General features: G+C 49.0%; 1 protein-coding gene and 2 pseudogenes across 2 annotated transcripts in view; 2 read left to right on the top strand and 1 right to left on the bottom strand.

Moving 5' to 3' along the window:
• The window catches only part of LOC143695956 (uncharacterized), a 758,734-nt pseudogene that overhangs the window by 417,452 nt on the left and 320,095 nt on the right, over positions 1–21,187 (top strand). The gene's annotated exons all lie outside the window — the stretch shown is intronic.
• The window catches only part of LOC143695907 (uncharacterized), a 53,992-nt pseudogene that overhangs the window by 23,189 nt on the left and 9,616 nt on the right, over positions 1–21,187 (bottom strand).
• On the top strand, positions 1,803–6,095 carry LOC143695954 (uncharacterized). Its single transcript, XM_077191200.1, has one exon. It carries the CDS (start codon positions 4,475–4,477, stop codon positions 5,213–5,215), a length of 741 nt encoding a protein of 246 aa, XP_077047315.1. The 5' UTR covers positions 1,803–4,474; the 3' UTR covers positions 5,216–6,095.

Genomic DNA, 21,187 nt, shown 5'->3' on the forward strand with positions numbered 1-21,187 from the left:
TTCGAGTAAAATGAGTTCTTCTTTCTGAGTCTATTGCTTCCACAATCCCTTCTCTATGAATTAATTATTTCAGAAATACCCTAATAAGTGATGCAGTGATTGCATCAGTCAGATTGAAGCAGTCAGAATTGCTTTTGCCCCCTGTTAGGTGCCATGGTGTCAGCAGAAGATATTGAAGCCTTCCTGCCCAGGGCATTTCAGTGCCAGGCTCTTACAAGCACCCAGAGCTCTGCGGGTTGAGCTGAGCATGGGCCGGTGACCTGCACTTTGTCTGATTCCCCTTCCTTAATAACAGCCTGTCTTGTAGCTCTTTTCCCTTCTGCTGCCCTTGCAGAGCCATCCACAAATACATTTTGTCCCTCAGGCCAGGGAATGTCCCATCAATCTCTCCCAGCCTGGGTCTGGAGCTCTGTCCCTTGAGTGCAGTCCTGGGTTCCTTGCCAGCCCCTCTCCAGGCTGTTCAAACAGGAGGCTGAGTTAAACCCTTGCCCTGTCCTCAGTTCTGAATCCTCCTGTGCCACTGAACAAGTTTCATACTGTAATAACCGAGCCCTGCTCATCCATTTAGAGGCTCTTTTGGTTGTCAGAGCTTTAACTTGATGCCAGACTTGAACTCTAGGAGATCCTCCTGTTGTCATCAGTTTTCAGGCCTCAGTTCCCATGTGAGGTGTGTCTGCACAATTCTGCAGACATTGAGGCCACTCTGGCCACTGGGTTAAACATTTTAACACAAGAATTCTTCGGCATGGCCCTGTTTAACATCCACCTACAATTCAAATTCTTTCTCCCTGTCTAGGAGGGCCAGGGCAGGAGCCTCAGTTAATTTGCTTTTTAACACTTGAAAATTCTGTGATTCCTCCTTGTGTCCATCCATCCAGTTTCTTGACTGGAGTGTTGTAGGGAGAGATCCCTGGCTCCAAAACCCTGCCTTTAAGAGAGAGTCAGTAATAAGCTGTAAGCCCTTCCTTCCCTCTCTTGGAATAGGGTATTGATTTTAAATCAATACAAGCAACCTCTTGTCCTTGTTGCTTCAAAGTAATTTGGTGAGGCTCCATATCTAATTTTTCCTCTTTCCCTGGACTGTCCACATTTGTGGGTTCACTTCAGCATAGGCCTTGCCAGACATTTGACACATAAGTACAACATCATAAGCCTCTGTATCACCTTTTACAATATAAAAATCCAGCCACCAAATTCCTTCCCAGTAAATTGCAATCAAGTAGGAATAAAAAGAAATTAATTTATTTCAAGCGTATCCCCTACATCTCCTAGTAGTGGTTGATGAAATCATACCTGCTCATCTTTCCCACTTATTCCCTTAATAATTAAACCATGCCTTTCCTATTTTGCCCATTAGGTCTAAGATTCAGAGTGGATTGAGAGGCCCCTGTGTCCATCAGGAAAGGCCTCCTCTCAATGCAGACCCACCTGAATGTTCTCAAGGGCTCCAGTGTGGAGGGTCCCTGGTGTGATGGGAGCTGTGACAGCCCTGCCAATCCATGTCCATCACGGGGTGGACTTGCTGGTCCTGAGGGTGCTGCTGTCTGTGCTTGCAGTGTCCTTGTGCCCTGCAGCTGGAGCCCTGATTCCTTGCCAGGGGCTGTTTGGGTGGGCTGTCCCCTGCCGAGGAGGGCAATGCCTCTGCCGGGTGCTTGTGGCCGAGCCCATGCCCTGGGTGCTGGGGCCCCCTTGGGCCCTGGGGTTGATCCCTCAGGGGCTGTAGGAGCTCTGCCCTGGCCTTTGCCTTCAGCTTGGCCTTTTTCTGCTTCCTTCTTGCATTCACCTACTGGGCCTTTGTGCCCAAGTGCTGCAGGGCCTTCTTCTGCCCCTCCTGCAGCCCCCCTCAGTGCCTGTGGGTGCTCATCCTCTGAGAGCTGCTGAGCTTTCTGCAAAATCATTCGTTTCTGTGGTGATCCCAAGAAAAGAAAAGAAAAGAAAATCTCAGTCCTTCCTTGTATAATCCACATTTCCCAGATGTTCCTTGCTCCTCGTCCCTGTGCTCAGGGTGCCCTCCCCAGCCCGTATCCCAGAGCCGGTCCCTGTCCTGCCGCAGTGTCCAAAGGCGCCCCCCGGCGGGCAGGGCCGGCAGCTCCACGGGGCCGGGCAGCGGCCGGGGCGTCCCGCAGCCTCCTGGGGGCCGGGGGCCACTGCCGGCCCTGCCCGGGGCTGGTGGGGTCAGGCAGCGCCCGGCGCTGAGCCCCGGCTGCCCCACAGCCCCGGCCCGGCCCCGCAGCTCCCCCCAGGCCCCCAGCCCGTGCTCCCGGTCCCGCACCTCTGCGCCCGCTGCTGCCGCTGCCCCCCACAGAGAAACCCCCTGAAACCCTGACCTCCTTGTTTTCCTCTCCTGGAAACCGGGGATACAAATGATCAGCTGGCAAATGTTGAGGATAAGACTCTGCTGAAAAACATCCAAATTCTGAGTATTTTTCTCTTCCTCCCCTTTTCTTTTTCTCACCACATAGATTCCTCCTGCTGCTTCCTGCCTTAACCAAATTCCTGCACACTCCCCTTCACCCAGTCTCTTCCCAGCATACCAATGCCATCCATCCCCTGTTGTCCAAATCCCTTCTCCACTTCTCTTATTGCCCCCCTGGGTGTCCAAGTCCTTAATTGCCTCTGAGGGAGTGTGCAATCTACCTCACCCTTCTCCCAAGGGACCCTTCAGAGATATTTTGGGATCATCATCCCTTTGGCACAGGACCCCTTCCTGGCTTTCCCTTTTCTGTCTCCATGGGTGCCCTGCCGTGCTCACTCCCCAAAGATCCCAGTGCACTCACTGATGAGATTTTCAGTGCTCTCTCCCTGCTGACTCTTCACAGCCCCCCCTGATGTGCCCCTTGTCTGTCTCCTGGTCACTCTCAGATACCCAATCAGTCCCCGGTGCTGCCGCCCCCAAGGGGGCCGATCACCCAAACTGGGTGAGGCACCTTCAGCTGCACTCACTGCCCGCTGCCCCGGACGGTGGATGGAATTCCGGACGAGTCCCAAGGTGTGTGGAAAAATTGACGTCACCAGAGGATTCTGTCCACAAAGCAGACAGAGGAGTCCTGTAAAAGTAATTTCATTCCTAAAGAAAGGCAGAGGCCATGGTACATTTCCTACAGGGTCTCTCCAGTTGGTGGAGGACACAGCCTCCTGTTCATCCTAATTTTCCCAGCTGCATCTCCCTCTTCCTTTCCGCATTGGGTGGTGTACTTGAGAGGAAGAGACTTCCCAATCCACTTACTACATATCCCCTTGATATGCTCCCTACTTTTGTGTAGCAACCGATATTCATGGCTCTGTGAAGTCTTTGTTGTTCTTCTTCTCGAAGTTCATGAATGTGGCAGGAGCTTGGCTGAGCAGCAGTCTGTGTCATCAGTTAACAACATTTTCTTAAACTGATGGCTTCTCCTGTCGCTTCCTTACGTACAAGTTCCTGGCTCTATCTCTCAGCAGATTCACAGCATCTGATTGCAAAGACACTTTCCTCTTCTTCCTTTCATGGGGGTCCCCCGTTTGTGGGACATCCCCCCCTGGAGCTGTGTGTCCCCCCTTGCTGCAGCCCCAGCCCTCAGGCAGCGCTCAGCCAATCAGAGCACGCGGCTCTGATGACTCAGCAGTTGCCAGGCAGACCCGCAGCTCCCAGCGTTCCCCACCTGCGCCCAGCGCCCCCCTCGGCCCCAGCGCCCCCCGCGAGTGGAATTTGGGGAGGTGGGAGTGGGGCAGCGCCAAGGCCGGGCCCCCCCGCGCTGTCCTGGTGGGAGCGGCTGCAGTGGGGACCGAGTGCGGGCGGGAGCGGCCGAGAGCCCAGCGCTGCCCCAGCCCGACCTGCCCCAGCTCCATCCCTGCCCCTGCCGTGGGATGCTGTGGGTTTGGGGGCAAGAGGGAGCCGGCAGCGGGTGCTGGGCCTGGGGCAGGAGGAGAAGGGAAGGAGAAGCAGGGTTGAGGAACAAAATGGTGAAACCCTGGACGTGGGAGGAGAAGGTGGGATTGTGCAGAAGGAGGAATAGCAGGAGGAAGAGGAGTGTGAGGAAGAGCAGGAACAGAGGAGGAGGAGGAGGAGCAGAAAGAGGCGGCACCACACGGTTCTACTCCTCCCTGTATCTGCAGCCTCCCCCCCAGCCCCAGGAGCTTTGTCTGTATGCAGCAGGTGACCAGGGGAGGGGGAATCCATGATTTTCACAGAGGCTGAATCTTGGGGTTTCTGAGCTTTACTGGGCAAATGTTGGTGCTTTTGTTTTTTGTGAGGGCTGAATCTCTGTATTTTGAAGGAGGTTTTTGCTGAATATTGACGTTTGGGAAGTTTTTGATCTGCATCTTGATGTTTAGAGGATTTTTGTGCTGAATCATGGTATTTTGGAGGTTCTTTCAGACACAAGATGCCCAATGACTTTCCCAGATGAACTTGGGCATGGAGGTTTTCCCAGTCCAAGCTGCTCTCCTCTTGATTTTTTCTGCAAACCAGGATTTTTAATTCTCAGGGTGTGGCCTGATGGAGGAGGAGGAAAAGCCCCAAATGTACCTCATGAAGAGGGGCTGCAAACCCTGCCCAGGGAGTTCTGGGGAGGAAAGAGCCCCTGTGAGCCAGGAATGCATCCTGCGATCCAGCCAGAGCTTGGAGCTGGTGGAGAAGCCTCATGGCAGGGAGAAGCCACACAGGTGCTTGGAATGTGGGAAATGTTTCAGCTGGAGCTCCACCCTGAGGCAGCACCAGGTGATCCACACTGGGGAGAGGCCCTTTGAGTGTGGGGAATGTGGGAGGAGTTTCAGCCACAACTCCATCCTGATCCAACACCAGAGGATCCACACTGGGGAAAAGCCCTATGAGTGTGGGGAGTGTGGGAGGAGCTTCAGAGGAAGCTCAGCATTGATTCGGCACCAGGTCATCCACACGAGGGAATGGCCCTACACCTGCTTGGAATGTGGGAAGAGCTATGGGTGGAACTCTGACCTGAGAAAACACCAGGGCACCCACACTGGGGAGAGGCCCTATGAGTGTCCTGAGTGTGGGAAGAGGTTTCACAGGAGCTCCGATCTCCTCAAACATGAGCGGATTCACACAGAGGAGAGGCCCTTCCGCTGCCCTGACTGTGGGAAGGGCTTCAAGGAAAACACCAAACTCACCATCCACCAGCGCATCCACACTGGGGAAAGGCCCTACGAGTGTGGGGAGTGTGGGATGAGCTTCTCACAGAGCTCTCACTTGACAGAACACCAACGGAGGCGCCACTAAGGGAAGTCCTGTGAGTGCCCCACGTGAGGGAAGAGCTTTGTGTGCTGCTCCAGCTCTGTCCCCCATGAGACGATCTACATTGGATGATCCCCAGTGAGCGTTGTTGGGCAGAGCCCTGGTGATCCATGGTCCTGGTGATCCGTGTTGGGAAGACACCTGGCTTGGAGGCTCCACATCTTCCTGGTTCCCTGTGGGTAGCTAGATAAACCCAGCAGCAGGAACATCCATTGGGACACAGACCTACAATGGGAATTCCTTGGGGAGGGCAGATTTGTTGACTTTCAACCCCATAAAATCTTTTGCATTCAATCCTATCTTCTGGTGACATCAGGGAGTACTGAATGGTGTTGAAGGTATGTTCAGGGTGGACTATATGATGTTTGTATCCCCAGTCTGTTCTGTTTATGCTTTAAAGCTTTAAAGTACCTTTAAGACTTTTCCTGAGAGTGAAGAGGGAGAGAAGAAATGCAGAGTTTGTTTTCAGAAACTGCACTCACTCCTCCACATTGCTGCTCCTGCACTGTGTTGTCTGCGGATGGACAGACAGCGGGACAGAGCTCTCCTTTGCTTTTACTTAGTTTTAGCTAGCTGAGGCAAAGTAGTTCCCTACTGTGGGGTTTTTTCCCTTTTCTTTGGACCTGCTTAAACCTGCTCTGGCCTGAACACCAGAAGAGCATGGGCAGATCACACCTGTGGCCCACCAGGCCGGGCCTGGGCCGCGGCATTTCCAGCGCCAGAGGGACTGATAAGGGACTGAGTGAGCTGAGCTACAGCCCACAGAGGGACTTGGTGAGTTTGTCTCTCTTTTAGAGCAGCAAGAGGTTTTATTGTTTAATATTGTTTAGGTTTTATTGTGTAATAAACAGTTTTTTCCACTTTTCTTCAAAGAGGTATTTTATTTTTCCTGAACCAGTTGGGGGACACATGGACATGGAGGGGGACATAGCCATTCATGGGGATGTGGGTGGACACAGGCATGGATGGAGATGTGGGGAACAATGACAGGGATGGAAACATGGTGGGGAGACAGCCATGGGTGATGACATGGTGGGACATGGGCAGTGACATGTGGGGACATGGCCATGGCTGGTGCCATGGGGGGAACTTGCAGGGGATGTGGGGGATGCTGGGCTGGAGGGAGTTGAGGGTTCCTGGGAGGGATTTGGGGCTTGCTGAGGCCTTTGGAGACCCCAGGCCAAGTGGCTCTGGCTGTGCTGGGAGACCATGGGGGAGGTTCTGGGGCAGTTGCTCAAGGACCCCCTGAACTGGAGCCCCAGCCGGGCATTGGGCTCCTGGAAGGGGATGAACATCCTTGTCCCCAGGAAGAAAATCCCAGCACCCCCAGGGTGTCAGGGGCAGCTGAGAGGCCACAACAGGGAGGGGAAAGCCAGACAGAGCTGTCACACTCTTAAACTACACCCCAAAAGTCCCAAAACTGAGGGATTGCTCCCAGGAAAAAGCAGCCAGGAGATGCATGAATTGAGGGAAAGGGGGGATGTGACCCCCCAGACTGAGCAGGAGGGACCTGCATCCCCCAAAACCAAATAGGGACGAGAGGTGGAGCTGAAGGCACGATGGGAAAGGGGTGGGAGTGCAGGGAAAAAGAGGATTCAGAGTGGGAGAGGGATGGGATCCCCAGATTGAGTTGGGAGGGGTCCTTTGGTTGGGGGAACGATAGGAGAGGGGAGGGAAAGTTGGGGATGGGATAGAAAAAGGGTGGTTCCGTGGGGATCCCACTGTGTCCCCATCGCTTGATCCCTGGAGTGATTCCCTGGGGCTCTGGAGGGGAATGGATCTGCACTGGGTGGATTCCCAAGCCCCCTGCCCATCCCTGGGGGGCTCATGGGGCTTTCCCGGGTTCCCTCCACCCAAATGCTGCAGCCATGGGAGAGAGAAGGGTGTGAAAGGAGGATCTGGATTGGGCACAGAGGAGGAGCAATAGGAAGAGGAGGGAGAGAAGAAGCGGAGGATGGGAAAAGGAAGAGCAGGAAGAAGAATAGAAAGAGGAGGAGCTGCAGCAGAACCACGCTGTTTTCCCACTCGCCCGCTGAGTCTGCAGCTCCCCTGGCCCTGGCAGCATCTATCCCCCCAGATCTCACAGGTGAGTGGGGAGGGGGAACTCACCCCAAATCCATTGGAGGATCTCTGGGAGGGTTTGTTTCAGGGGAGGGGATGTTTGGATCTTGCAGGGCCCCAAGGGTGAGACACAGATGCCCCTTTGGAGAACTGTGGAAGGTTCCTGTGGCAAACTGTCTGTACTGGCTGGGGCAGTGGTACCAGCTGGGGGGGGACATTGGTGTTGGGACTCTGATTGGCATCAGAGTGGGGAGAGCAACGAAGGCCAATCCTGGAGCTGGGGGATCCTGTCAGCCTGGAGGGGTGGGGGAGGCTGGAGATGAGCAGGGTCTGGGCCCATCCAACTGTGAACAGGGCGGTTACTTTTTACGCTGGACTTGGGAAGCAGGACCAAGGGCCTCACCTGTTGTTTTTCCCCCAAGCCAGGATTTGTCAATCCCAATCTTTGTCTGGATGGAGCTGGAGGAGGCTGCGAGGAAAAGGAAGATGGCCTGGGACACTGAGGCAGGCAAGGAGGAAGTCACTGCCCCTTTCTCCTTCTCCTCTGTTTCATGTCTCAGCCCAACATTTCCTCTGGCTGCAGGACAACCCCGCTACCAATGCCGTCCTGCCAAGGATGAACTGGGGGGATCCCCTTCCCCTTCCCTCTGGCACAGAGGCAAATCCCATCCTGTCCTTGTCCACAGCTCCTTCCCCTTCTCATTCTGTCCTTCTTCCTTCCTCATTCCTTCCTCTTCTTTTCTTTCCTTTCCTTCCCCAGGCACTGAGCTGCAGACAGAGACCAGGGAGAGCAAATCCCTGCTGCAGAACCTCATGGAAAAGGCCGTTTTGAGCAGCCCCATGGCATGGGAATCCAATGGGGAGGATAAGCCCTGGAGATCCCACACAAGGAGGGGTTGCAAACCCAGCCCTGGCAGCTGTGAGGAGGAAAGATGCCCCCTGTGTCCAGAAGGCAGCCAGAGATTCATTCAGAACTCAGAGGTGGTAGAGACAACTCATGGCTGGCAGAAACCCCACAAGTGCTTGGAATGTGGAAAGGGCTTCAGCCGGAGCTCTGGAGCTCAGATGTGATCTGGCTCCAGGTGATCCACATGGGGAAACGGCCCTACAAGTGTGGGGAGTGTGGGAAGGGCTTTGGGTGGAGCTCCAACCTCATCAATCACTGCAAGATCCACACTGGGGAGAGAACCTATGAGTGTCCCGAGTGTAGGAAGTGGTTTCTGAGCAGCTCCAATCTCATCATAATGAGTCAAGGGATCAGCTGGAAATGTATTTACGATAATTGAAAACTGTGGTTGAGTCAAGGGGCCAGCTGGGAGTATAACTGAGATAGTAGAAGATTGCATATTTTAGTTAAGATTTTAAAATTAGTTAAGAAGGTATGTTAGCTAAGCAAAAATCACATAGGTTAGTGAAAGAGTAACAAATATATTAGAAAGTAAAGCTCGGAGTGACAGGGATAGATGTAGCAATTGTGGAGGAGCAGAGACGATAGAAATATCTTGCCTTAAGAATAATCAGTTTGGAGAGGCTTGGACCATGACCAGCAGATCAAAAAGTCCTGCAAACTCGCCATGGGTGAAGAGTTTACCATGAGGAAGAGAGCTTTCTTCTTCACATACGCCCACTCCCTTATTTCAAAATCCCACAGACCCAATTAAGGCAGTGCAATTGCACAGACATATTAGGTATTCAGCTGATTATAATACAAAGTGGGCAGATAATGATTATGTATTATGCATCCTTAGAAACCGCTTGGATATGTAAAACCTTTTCTGTATAAATAGAGAGCAGGAGTCTGCAACTCCTTGCACATCCATTTGGAAATGATTCCTTATATGTCCAGCACTGCGATAAAATACCCTTCTTTTCAACTTTAATTAGTTGAAGAGTTGTCTGTCCGGGCTTCAGTACATCAGCAGATTCACACAGAGGAGAGGCCCTTCCACTGCCCCGACTGCGGGAAGGGCTTCAGGCGCAACTCCACCCTCGTCACCCACAGGCACATCCACACTGGGGAGAGGCCCAATGAGTGTCCTGTGTGTGGGAAGAGATTCTCCAGAAGCTCTCACTTGGGCCAACACAAATGGAGGCACCATTAAGGGAAGTCCTGCCAGTGTCCCCCATCCCGGTGTCACCCCCTTTTTTCTGCCCTCAGAGCTCCTGAGCCAGTGGCAGCCGCAGCCCCTTCCCGTGGCCTTGCACCTGACTGGGACCTCCTGTGATTGTGCAGGGAGGATTGGGGTGTGACTGAGCAGGGAGGGTGGGGTCCAGGGAACACTGGGTTCTGTGGGTCTGCCCAGCAACTGGTGAGTCATCAGAACTGCTCTCTCTGATTGGCTGATTCTTGTTCATTGCATTCTCTTGTTGCCTGTGGAGAGGCCTGGGAGTTGAGAGAAGGAATGGGAGAGATCCCACCCCGAGCACTGGCACAGGGAGAACAGACCCAGCCTGGGCACAGGGAGTGAATTTATGTACCGACCAAATCACATCAGGACAAAGAGAAGGGAAAGGAATCTCTCCAACATCTTCCCCCCACCTAGGGGGGTTAATGATGATGGAGAGACGGGGACATCTGAGTTTAGATCAGAAGCCAATTTTATTGAGTATGCCAGGGATTTATATGGGGTTTTACTTGTATGGTAGTTATATAGGGCTCCATTTTTTGTAACAATTTCCCATTGGTTACACATTCTTCAGGACATCAGGTCACCTGGTAACATTATCTCATCACTAAGTTACTAAGTTTCACATCTTGTTTCTTGGTCCCCTCTTGCCCAGGGAGCCTTAATCTGTGTCTGTCCCTCCCACAGTTTCTGCTCAATCAGGCCTAAGATATCAGGCCCCTTCATCAGTTCCACTGTACTTTTTGTTTTATTCCCCATACCTCCCCCTATCCATTCAAACAAAAATACACTCTTAAGTGACTTGTCTATTAATTTTTTCACGCACTGTAAAATACAAGGAATAACCATAACAATACATAATACAATGCCTAATACATAGAAGCCTATTTTAACTAAATGTTTTATCCATCCACCAAGTCTCCAATCCCCCAGAAGTTTTCCTAGCCCTGTAAACCCTGATACCACTGGGTAACCTTAACCATTTTCCCAAGGACATAAGTCTGTTAGAGGTTAAACAGGCGCTGGTGTGGTGGTGAGGTCCTGTTCACAAGGGTTCTCCGCCAATGTTGGTGTTCAAGGTGAATCTTCAGGTGATGCACTCAAAGATTCTTAAAAACGGCTTCACATTCTTTGCTGGAATCCACTCGGGACCATTCTCTGTGGAGACACAAGCAAAACCTCTACCCCAGGTGGCCTAAGGATAAGGCCCCAATATCTTACCAGATTCTGGATCCTTCACTAATGCAGGGGTTTCTTTCCTTTTGTTGCAATTGTGAATCATGATTAAAATGTGGAACAATCGGTGGGTTGGGGTCCATCAAAGAACAATTCAAAAAGTTGATCACATAAAGGGCTTTCTGCAGTCTCTTGGCAGGGTTGCCATCTCTGGCCCCCCTTTCTGTTGTACCAAGAGATGTTTGAGGGAGCCATGAGCCCATGACAGATTGGCCTGTTGGGGAATGAGCAATACCTGTTTTGTGCATAATTCCCCAGAAGGCAAAAGAGTTAGCAACTCGACGGGAAATATAAACTGGGCCATTGCCTGTCTTCACTTCAGATGTATACCAAGAATGGCAAAAGCAGCAGTGAAGTGTCTAGAGACATCGTAAGCTGTTTTCCCTGAATGGGCAGATGCAAAAAGAGCACCAGAAAAGGTATCAATAGAGGAATGAATGTATTTTAAATGACCAAATTCAGTAAAAATGGGTAATGTCTGATGCCAGACTTGAAGGCTCTGAAGCCCTCTGGGATTAATACTTCCTGCAATAGAGAGAAAAGAACACCTTTGGCAATCAGGACAAACAGCAATAGTTCTTGAAGCTTGGGCTTTACTAATGCCAAAGTGCCAAATCAAAGTGACACCATTTTGGTGAAAAAACAAATGGATCAATTTAGGCTGTTCTATCTTATTAGGTAGAACAGATTGTTGTACAGGCATTGTTAAAAGGCCAGCTTGCCTGTTCCCTTCAGCTAAAAATCTGGGATGGTCTGTATGTGAACAAATATGCATAACAAAGTAAGGAAATGTTCAATTTTCTAAGGAAAAAACAAGGAGCTGCAACCAATAAAATTGTTGTGAATTTTCAACTCTTTCTAAACTGATGCTTTGGTTCTCATCACTATTCCTGCAACATAAGCTGAATCTGTAAGCAGATTAAAAGGAACAGAAAATTTTTGAAAAGCTCTGACAACAGCAGCAAGTTCAACAATTGGGGGGGACCACTCAGATATGGATAAATCTGCTCTCCATTAGACCCACTAGAAGAGGGGTCTCTCCATACTACCACAGATTTCTGAGAGTGACCAGAACCATCTGTGAATACTGTTAAGGCTTGAAGTGGAACCTCACTCCTCTTGGGTTTCTCTGTCAATTGAAAAAAAAAAAAAAAGCTTAAAAAAAGCTTTTAAAAGCTGTTAAAACAACTCATGTTTTGGAGGATGTATTGAGATTTGTCCACTGAATTCAGGAAAGGCCATCTGAAGAGCCTTGATCCCTGAAATATCCAATTCAAATAAAAGGTGGTTAAAGGTAGGAAAAGAGTGGAAAATTCCCCTCCTGCAAGAGAAACGAGTCTCTGTCAGGCCTTAACAACCAGTTGGGCCATCATTTCCTGTTGGCTACTGATGGTTTTAGTCATTTGGGGTGTAAGTAAATCCATTCAGTGATAAACAAAGAGTCTGGTGCATTGGGGTCCCATTGAAACATCAAGGCATGGGGCTGTTTTGCTGGATGCAAGATTATTAAAAAGAAAAGCAGCTCAGGTGCCCAGTGTGCAGTTTGTTGGTTTATTATGACATCAGCTGGGCATTGCAGCACCTGCTGAACTTGAAATGTAAGTTGTCTAGGTGATAAAAGGTCTGAATCTCCTTTTAATCATTCAAACAAAGGACTTTTAGCTTTGTATTTGAATTCCCTAACAAGGAGTGCACCCAGTTGATTGTTCCCAAAAATTTTTGTGCATCATGTAAGGTGCAAATATTTGTCTGAATTTGAAGAGCTTGGGGAGAAATTGAAGAGACCCCAATATTTGCACCACCCCAAATACCTCCACGAAGGATGTTTTTGTACCTTTTGGGAGCTATGCAAAGCCCTGCCTGAGTTACAGCTTTGGTGACAAGGGCTAACTAAGGCTTTCTCCATGACTTCCTGTTGTTCAGCTGTTACAAAAATATCATCCATAGAATGGTGCAAAAGAACATTAGGCATTTGTTGATGAACAGAATTGAGGACCTAGCAATATACCACTGGCAAATAGTACAGCTGTTTTTCATGCCCTTAGGTAAAACTATCCAGTGATATCGCTCTAAGGGTGCCTGCATTTTTGTGCTTGGAACTGAAAAGGAAAATTTAGGACCATCATCAGGATGTAAAGGAATATCAAAAAACCAATCTTTTAAATCAGTAACAGTCAAGTGCCAATTTTTGGGAATCATGGTAGGAGATGGGAGACCTGGCTGTAAGGCCTCTGTGTCTTCCATAGCTGCATTATTTTTCAAAGATCATGGAGTAAGCGCCATTTGCCAGTTTGTTTTTTGATAACAAACATGTGAGAATTCCAAGGACGGTTAGAAAGACAAAATGCTCTTTCTGGAGTTGTTGTTGGAGCAACTCTGTTAATACACAAAGTTTTTGCAATGGTAGGGGCCAAACCATTTTCCCTGTTTTCCAGGTTAGTTTTAAAGTGTCGCTCTCCAACGGCCCCCTTTAAAAAGCTGATTGAATCCTAAAGCCCCATTGGGAGAGAACATCCCCCACCACGGTACCATTGGTATTGGTAATACAAACAGTATGATTGAGGCACGGTGTCCCTCGGGCCCTTTGATCTGTATCCAGTGGTGGGTTTGACAGCTGCGGCTGCTTCCTCCAATGCCTGAAAGTGCCTGGAGCACTTTAGCAAGGGACCACTGTGAGGGCCATTTGTCTTGAGAGATAACTAACTTCAACCCCTGTGTCTATGAGGCTGTCGAGTGTTATCTTTTGCCCTTTTAATGTCAGAGTACACCGGCATGTGGGGTATTGTTCTAGTATAGGTTGTACCCAACATATTTGGGGTGTTCCAGTAGACCCAAATCCCCTTTTTCATATTACGTCTGTAAAAGGTATGCTCATGGTTTGGGGCAATAAAATCAGTTGAGCTATTCAAGTTCCTTGGGGAACAGTGAAAGGCAGTTGGAGTGTCCAGGCCATGATCATAATCTCATTATCAGAGTCTATAACCCCAAGGAGAACAAAAAGTCCCATCAAAGAGATGGATGACCAACCTAAAAACAATGCATGCATACGCTGCCTGGATGGTCCTAAAACTCCTGTGGGAAGCAAATGAACTGATGACTTAAGTAACATTAATGTGATGGAGGTTGCCAACCCAGACAGGTTCATCTGTCAACCATATCAAGGCTACAACTGGACATTCATTGCCCTGCATCACAGTGGCCCCTATTAAAAATACGTATTTTGACAGCCCATTGAGATAAACAATGTCATCCCCACAAACTTTGAGGAGCATCGGCAACATAGGGTCTGATGTTAGCTTGTTGGCCATCAGGATGTTTCACATTAATTACAATGGCTGACAGGCCACCTGTTGTAGCACCACCCAACCCCAGAAGTCCAAAACTTGCATGAGTGAGAGGCCACGATTGAGGCCAGCAAAGTCACGAGAGTATTGTGACATCTGCTCCAGTGACAATCAAGGCTGTTACTGATATGGTTCCTGGATGACATCCACTGGTGGTGAGGATACATGTCTTTTCTGGATGGTTCTCCATAACTTTCTGAGCCCAGAACACTTGAGGTACCCCTGTTGATCCAAAACTTCCTGTGCCGTGACTTCGGTCCACTGTATTTGGAACAGAACTCACAATAGGTACAATTTGAGCAATGCAAGTTCCTTTCTGAATAGTGACAGGAGGGTCATCAATGGGTACCATAGCATGAATCTGTCCTAAATAATCAGCATCAATAAGTCCTAAATGCACATGAATACCTTTTAATTGTAGTACTTGATCTTCCTATCAAAAATGCACTCAATCCCTGTCCTATTCAACCATAGGCATCGAGGGGCACTTTGCAAATTTCTTTTGTCAGAATGGTTACTGTGTCAGCGGTGGGTATATCAATCCCTGCAGACCCACTTGTTGCCCCTGAGTATTGTTCACAAATGTTTAGCTTTGCAGTGCTGGGGAGGCCCGCATTTGCTGCTGTGGTTCTTGGGGTATTTGTTTTCCCATATGCCCCTTTGTGCTCCTCTTCCTGTTTCCCTGCAACAGCTGACCATTTGCATGATATTTACTCCTGCATTGTTTAGCATAGTGCCCAAATTTAGCACAACAATTGCACACAACATTGCTGTTTGCATTTGATTTAGATGTTATTTTCTGGGTATTACACTGTGCCATTACTTGCCCTTGCTGTCCACAACTATAGCATTTTGATGAAGGTCTTAGAACTGCAGCAAGAGCTGCTATTTTATGCTCTACTGAACCAACTTTTGAGCAAGCAGTCATCATTTGAGGCAATGTGGGTTCCCCAGGTAAAGTGTCAATAATCTTTCTGCAGCCTGAGTTTGCATTTTCTTTAGCCATATGTATACAGAATTTGTGTCGCAAAGATTCATCATCTACCTGTTTTTCAATGGCTGCAGCAAGCTCTTCCACAAATTGCAAAAATGGTTCTCTCATCTCTTGTTGTATAGTATCATATCTCTGTTTTGGAGCTGCCATTTCCATTGATTTAATTAAAGCACTCGTGCCAATTTGCTGAGCTTGTGCCAAAATTGAAGGATCCCACCTTGCCTGTGAATCTGGGTTAGCAAAAGGCCCAGTGCCCAGTAGGGCATCAACACCCACAGCATGATGAGGGTCGTGTAGAGGCAACTGCATATTTGTTACAGCTGTCTGCTCAGCCACTCGCCTCCAAGTTTCTTGAAATACACCGTATTGTACTGGCTGGAATCGAATTGTAGCAAGATGCATGATGTCATAAGGTGCAAGCATATCTGCATTAATTACACATATTAATTGCATTACGTCTGAGGAATTAATGCCATACTGAGCCACTTTCGATTGGAGATCTTGCACAACCTTCCAGGCAAGGACGTGATGACTGTCATCCTGCCCTGTTCCAGGAGCTGCTTTAAAACCTGGAAAAGCCATAGGGTTATCACAGGCAACATTTGCATTAGCACTGTTCTCCTGAGGTACTCTTGGAGCACCTAATCTTTCTATCATGTCCCAATTCTTTTCTTCAGCTGCTTTCTTCCTAACAAATTCCCAAAACTCCTGAGTGTCCAGGTTTAGAGCAAATTTGGGAGAGAATCCCCCAAAGGAGCTCCAGTAGGAAAGCAGATCCAATCTGCTCTTCTCCCCCCAACTGGTCTGGGAGAAAATACCTCCTTGGAGAAAGGTGGAAAAAACCTGTCTATTAAACAACAAAACCTTAACAATATCAAACAATAAAATCTCTTGCCACTCCAAAAGAGATGACAAACTGAGAAAGTCCCTCCCCGGGTTGCGGCTCAGCTCACTCTGTCTCTGATCAGTCCCTCCGGTGCTGGAAATGTTGCAGGCCAGGCCTGGCCTGGTGGGCCACAGATGCAGCTGCCCGTGCTCCCCTGGGTGTTCAGTCCAGAGCGGGTTTCAAGAGCTCCAAGGAAAAGGGAAAAAACCAAAAGTCCCCACAGTAGGGAACTTCTTTGCCTCAGCTAGCTAAAACTAACTAAAAGCAAAAGAGAGCTCTGTCCCACTGTCAGTCCATCCGCAGACAACAACAGTCAAGGGGCAGAAATGTGGAGGAGTGAGTACGGTGTCTGAAAAAAAACTGCTGCTTCTTCTCTCCCGCTGCTTCACTCTCTGGAACACTCTTAAAGGTGCAAAACTTATTATTCAACATAATATAAGGTGCAAAACTTATTATTCAACATAACATAATTGGGGATAAAAGCATCATATAGTCAACCCAGGACACTGAGGCTCTCAAGGAAGCCCAGTTACTTGACGTGGGGGCAAAGTCCATGGGGCAGTAGGGCTACAGCTATTAGAAGGTGAACTGTCAACAGTTCCCTGCCCCAACTCCGATGTTACTGCGGGCGACTCATCACTTGATTCGCTGTCGCTGTCACTGTCAGGTAATGGAGGACACGACCTTGGAGATTGTTCAGGCAGCTCAGAGGGGAGCGAAGGGGCAGATGGCTGGGCTAGAGCAGAGGGAAGCAGGGGGGCAGAAGACTGGGTTTCTCTCTCTGCTAAAGACATTTCAGCTACCTGGTGCAGTGGTGTGGTGTATACAGGCACCATCAGGAGCTGCTGCGCAGCTGTGACATAAAGAGGTTTAGGAGTCTGAGAAGGAGATACTATGGCAGTTTTCCCAGAAGCTTTGGCAGCTGTCCCAGAAGCTTTGGCATCCAGCCCAGAAGCTCTGGCAGCTTTCCTGGAAGCTTTGGTAGCCTGCCTGGTAACTTGCATGGCACCTGCACCTTCTTCAAGGATAGATTCACCAAGTTCCCCATCAGAGGCCCCCTCTGACTCATCCCCTTCATCAGTTTCTGTTATCAACCCCGATTCTTCATCCACCTCCTGCTCTGTTTGTTCTCGCTCAGTTTTCCATTCCTTTAATGCCTCAAAAAGCAATCCCCAGGTAACAGCTAGATCAACAACAGTTTTATCTCCCACTCAGATGACTTCCCACAGTCTGTCCCCAACTTTTTCCCATGCTTTAACACTAAATGCTGTGTCAGGATCAGTGCCAAAATCCTGTGATTTAGCCCACAGCAATATACTACGAAGGGCATAGTCTGAAGTATTAATTCCCTTATTTCTTAACAAAACTTTCCATGTAGCCAAAACAGTCTCTTCTTCATTAGATAAATTATTTCCCATTATTACTAGTTGGTGGCTCACCTACTTCCAGGTGTCTTGATAGGAGAAAATCAGGTCTGGGCTTCCCTGTGGCTTCCACCCGCCATTCTCAGCTGCACCAACGCCGCCTCCCCCACTACGTCCCAGTGAGTCATGGCTGCCAGTCTCTAGGAGCCCGTATGGGTCCAGATCAAGTATGTTCTTAAGGGTGTTGAATCACGTTGGGATTACCAGATGTCACTGTCAGGCCAGTCATGACACAAGGCAGAGACCACAAGCAGTCTCAGATGGCAACTCTTTATTATCGAACATGGCTGACCTTTTATACCCTTTCTAATTGTTTATATTTCTTCTACACTAACTATTGGCCACAATAAATCAACATAATATCATTGGGGATAAGTTACAGTGACTTCAACTGACTTTCTAAAAATACTTCATCCAGCTGCAAAGTTCTCTTCTTATCTTTCTTCAATTCCTCACTTCTCTTGGTCTCCTTAGTTACAGCCTTGGAGAGAATCCTTATCAACTTCTTGCTTCTTACCTTTCTTCTCACTCCTTTAGCTAACAGGCCCGCTGTTGGCCCCTTCCACACAAAGGCATTTGCTATACCAGCCCCCACAGTAAGGTTCATTAGTAAGGGTTGCCCTATGCTGAAGGCACACAGGTGGTTACATGCCTCTATCATTTACAGCAGGGTGAGTTCCTCCTTAGACAAGGACTTCAGAAGTTTTTACAATTCTCATTAGCATTTTCAGCAGCTAATTTTGAAAGCAACACCTGTCTGGCAATGTCATTCTCAATTTGTCTTTTAAGAGCTTGTTTCAAGCAGCCATTGAATTGCATATAAGGCTCCGCCAGTCCTTGCTTTACATAAGTAAATACTTTTTGGGGGGCTCACAGCATCAGGAACCTTTAAAAATGTGCTATGCACAGCTTCAGTAATACCCTCAAGGGCCTCACTAGGAATGTGGGTTTGCCCAACAGGGTCTGAGTGGCTTCCTTCTCCGGCCAGGTGGTCAATCATGAGGGCTGCAATATTCAGGTTTGCATGTCCCACAAATTTCACAAACAAAGCTTCAAACCCCTTTTTCCACTGAGCATCTGTGGAGGCCGGTGGGCCTACAGAACAAAGGCCATGATAGGCCTTTGGACAGACAGACAGACCCCAAGTTGGAGAAATCTCCCCTGTTCAGGGCAATTGAGCAGACCCTCTTCCAGGATGCTTTGTTGTATATGCAAATGTACCCAGTTCTACTTCCCTGGTTGGACTGTTGGCCTCTCCCTCCCTTCTTCCTTATATTTATGTCCTTGAATGTTCTCCCTTCCCTGCTTATCCATTGGCCCCATATTGCCTCAGTGTCCCACCCTCTTTACCCTATTGGCTGCCACCCCTTGTCTCCCCTCTGTACTGCCCTGAGCCCTCAGCCCATTGGCCCTGATGCTCTGTTCCGCCCCCATCATGTCCCCTGTATTTAAACCCAGACCTTCCACTGTTCTTTTTGTCTTTGTCCCTGGAACCCCTTTGTGCGTGGCTGGAATAAACCTCCTTCTCTGGCATCTGTACAAAGACCCTTCCCATTTCTTTGTCTTTGGTTATTCTACAATTGTGTGCTGCAGTGATTGTGTGTGTGTGTGTGTGTGTGTGTGCCTGTGCCACCGAGCGGCTTCATTACTGGAGACACTTCTGGAAGGTCACGGCTCCGCTGCCTCTCTCTCCACCACCAACGGGCTTGTGGCTTGTGACAGCTGGCAGCCTGAACAGGGACCTGTTCGGAGCATTCCTGGAGGTGTCTTCAGTAGCTTTTTGGCTACTGAAGTTAAGCCGTGTTCGGAGCAGCCAATTCCCAGAGGAGACTCCTAAGTTTTATTGGGGAATTGCACAGGCGACCGGCAACCTTCTTGAGGCGAGAAGATCGGTTGAAGCTGACAGACAACCTGGAGAGGTTTTGTTGACCCACTGTCATGTGAGTACTATATTTGGGGGTCCCCCTTTTTTTTCTTTCCTTTGCCTTCTTTTCCTCTTGGATGTTGGGAGAAAGTGTGGGGATGGGAGCCAAAGTGATCCACCCACACAGGGAAGTTTATACCCAAGTTAAAGGAATCCTTGTTGGAGAAAATTTTCATTTTTCAAAGGGAGATTTAAAATGTTTTCTTCATTGATTGTTCAAGTATTTTCCTGATGTTATGAGGGAATTCATTCTAATGAGTTCTGGGACCATATAGGGAAAAGATTCTATGTTCTTTGAGTTAAAGGGGATCTTTCAGTGGGGAAATTTTATCCTTTGGCCTTATTGCTAAGTCTGTAGAAAATGTTGGGAAACATTCGGGACCCCAGTTTAACACCCCTTCTCCCCGTTCCTCCCCTCACATCCCTAAACTCTCTTCCCTGCCTCAGGGAGGATCGGGAGATGGATCCTGCCAGCAGGCGCAGGGTTGCTACCGTCACCCTGACATCTCCCAGTGTCCTCTGTCCCCTCTCCAGGGCAGCACTGGCCATGCTGCCTTGGGCTCTCTCCTAACCCTCTTACCAATGCCCATACCCAGTTCTACCACCCCCAGTTGTTCTCCCAGACAGTGCTGGTAATGTGGCCAGCCCCACCATCTTGTCTTCTCCCTCTCCAAGTTTTTCTGCCCTTTCTCCACAAAATGGTGCTGACCCCACAAAGGCAATGGCCATTTTGTCACCTCCCTGTTCTGCCAAAAACGACACCTCTGACCCTCCTCCCACTTTCTCTATTCCTGTAATCGCGCCCTGCCCCTCCCTTCTGTGTCAGGAAGTGTGTCCATGTTGGGACTTCCCCTCTCTATCGGGAATCCTCTCCCCATTGTGCACACCAACCCTACCCCTTCCTCTCTTGACTCCTCCTGATGGTCCCTCCCATTCCCATTCCCACAACATTGGAGCCAGAAGTGGTGATGACAGCGACCAGAGGGAGCCCATATTGGCTTCCACAGCTGCCCACAAACAGGCAGATTCTGGCTGCCCCAAGAGGCTCCATGCAGTCATCAAGTGCCCTCCATCCTCCTCAGAGGATGAAAATAGGGATTCTGCAGACTTGGATTCCAGTCCTGAGTCTGAGGATCACTGGGCCAAGCTGCAGAGGGAAGCCACTGGGAGGGCTCAGAGCTCACCAAAAAGATTGTGGGCTTGCCAATTATATGTAAACACAGCAGAAGAGTGAGTGCAATCAATTCCTGGGAGCCAATCCCCTATGGGGAATTGAAGGAGCTCTGCAAAGTGGCTAAGGAATATGGTTGGGGGTTGCATTTCTTAAAAAAATTTCTTGAAGCCACCTTCTCTGACCGTCTCTTGGTCGTGCATGAAAATAAAAATATCATGAATTGCCTACTCTCCCCGTGTCACAATCCATCCTTACGAACGGGTTTTGTGATTGTTTGTGGATTTGATCTCAGGGTGCAAAAAACCGACACGGCACAGGGGGGTTTGCAGTGATAATCAAAACAAATGCACCTTTATTGAATAACCAAATGCATTGGGGAGGAATTGGGGAAAAAAGGGAAAAATAAGGAAAAGAGGGAGGAAGAGAAAGGAAGGTATATAGCTACCAAACATAGAACAGCCAAGTCCTTTGATGTCCAGCCGATGGAGTTCACCAGGTCATGTCTGGGGAGATCTTAAAATCTCTTGCTAACTCAGAGGTTTTTATTATGATAACTCTATTGAAAATTGTGAGGGAGGGGGGGAAACAGATACAATAAAGAATAGATGTAACAGGTAGTCCATGTTCTCAGCAGTAAACGAGAGCCATTGTCTTCTTGGTCCAGCGGTCACAACCTGCAGGCAAACATCTCGCTTTGGTCAGCTTGCCTCCCCCACACACCTGCCCCGGGCTGGGGGTTTCAGTCCCAGTCCTTGGAAGGAGCAGAGGGGCCTTTTCACATGGGGGTT

Source organism: Agelaius phoeniceus, chromosome 27, assembly GCF_051311805.1.
Source record: "Agelaius phoeniceus isolate bAgePho1 chromosome 27, bAgePho1.hap1, whole genome shotgun sequence".
NCBI lineage: Eukaryota > Metazoa > Chordata > Aves > Passeriformes > Icteridae > Agelaius > Agelaius phoeniceus.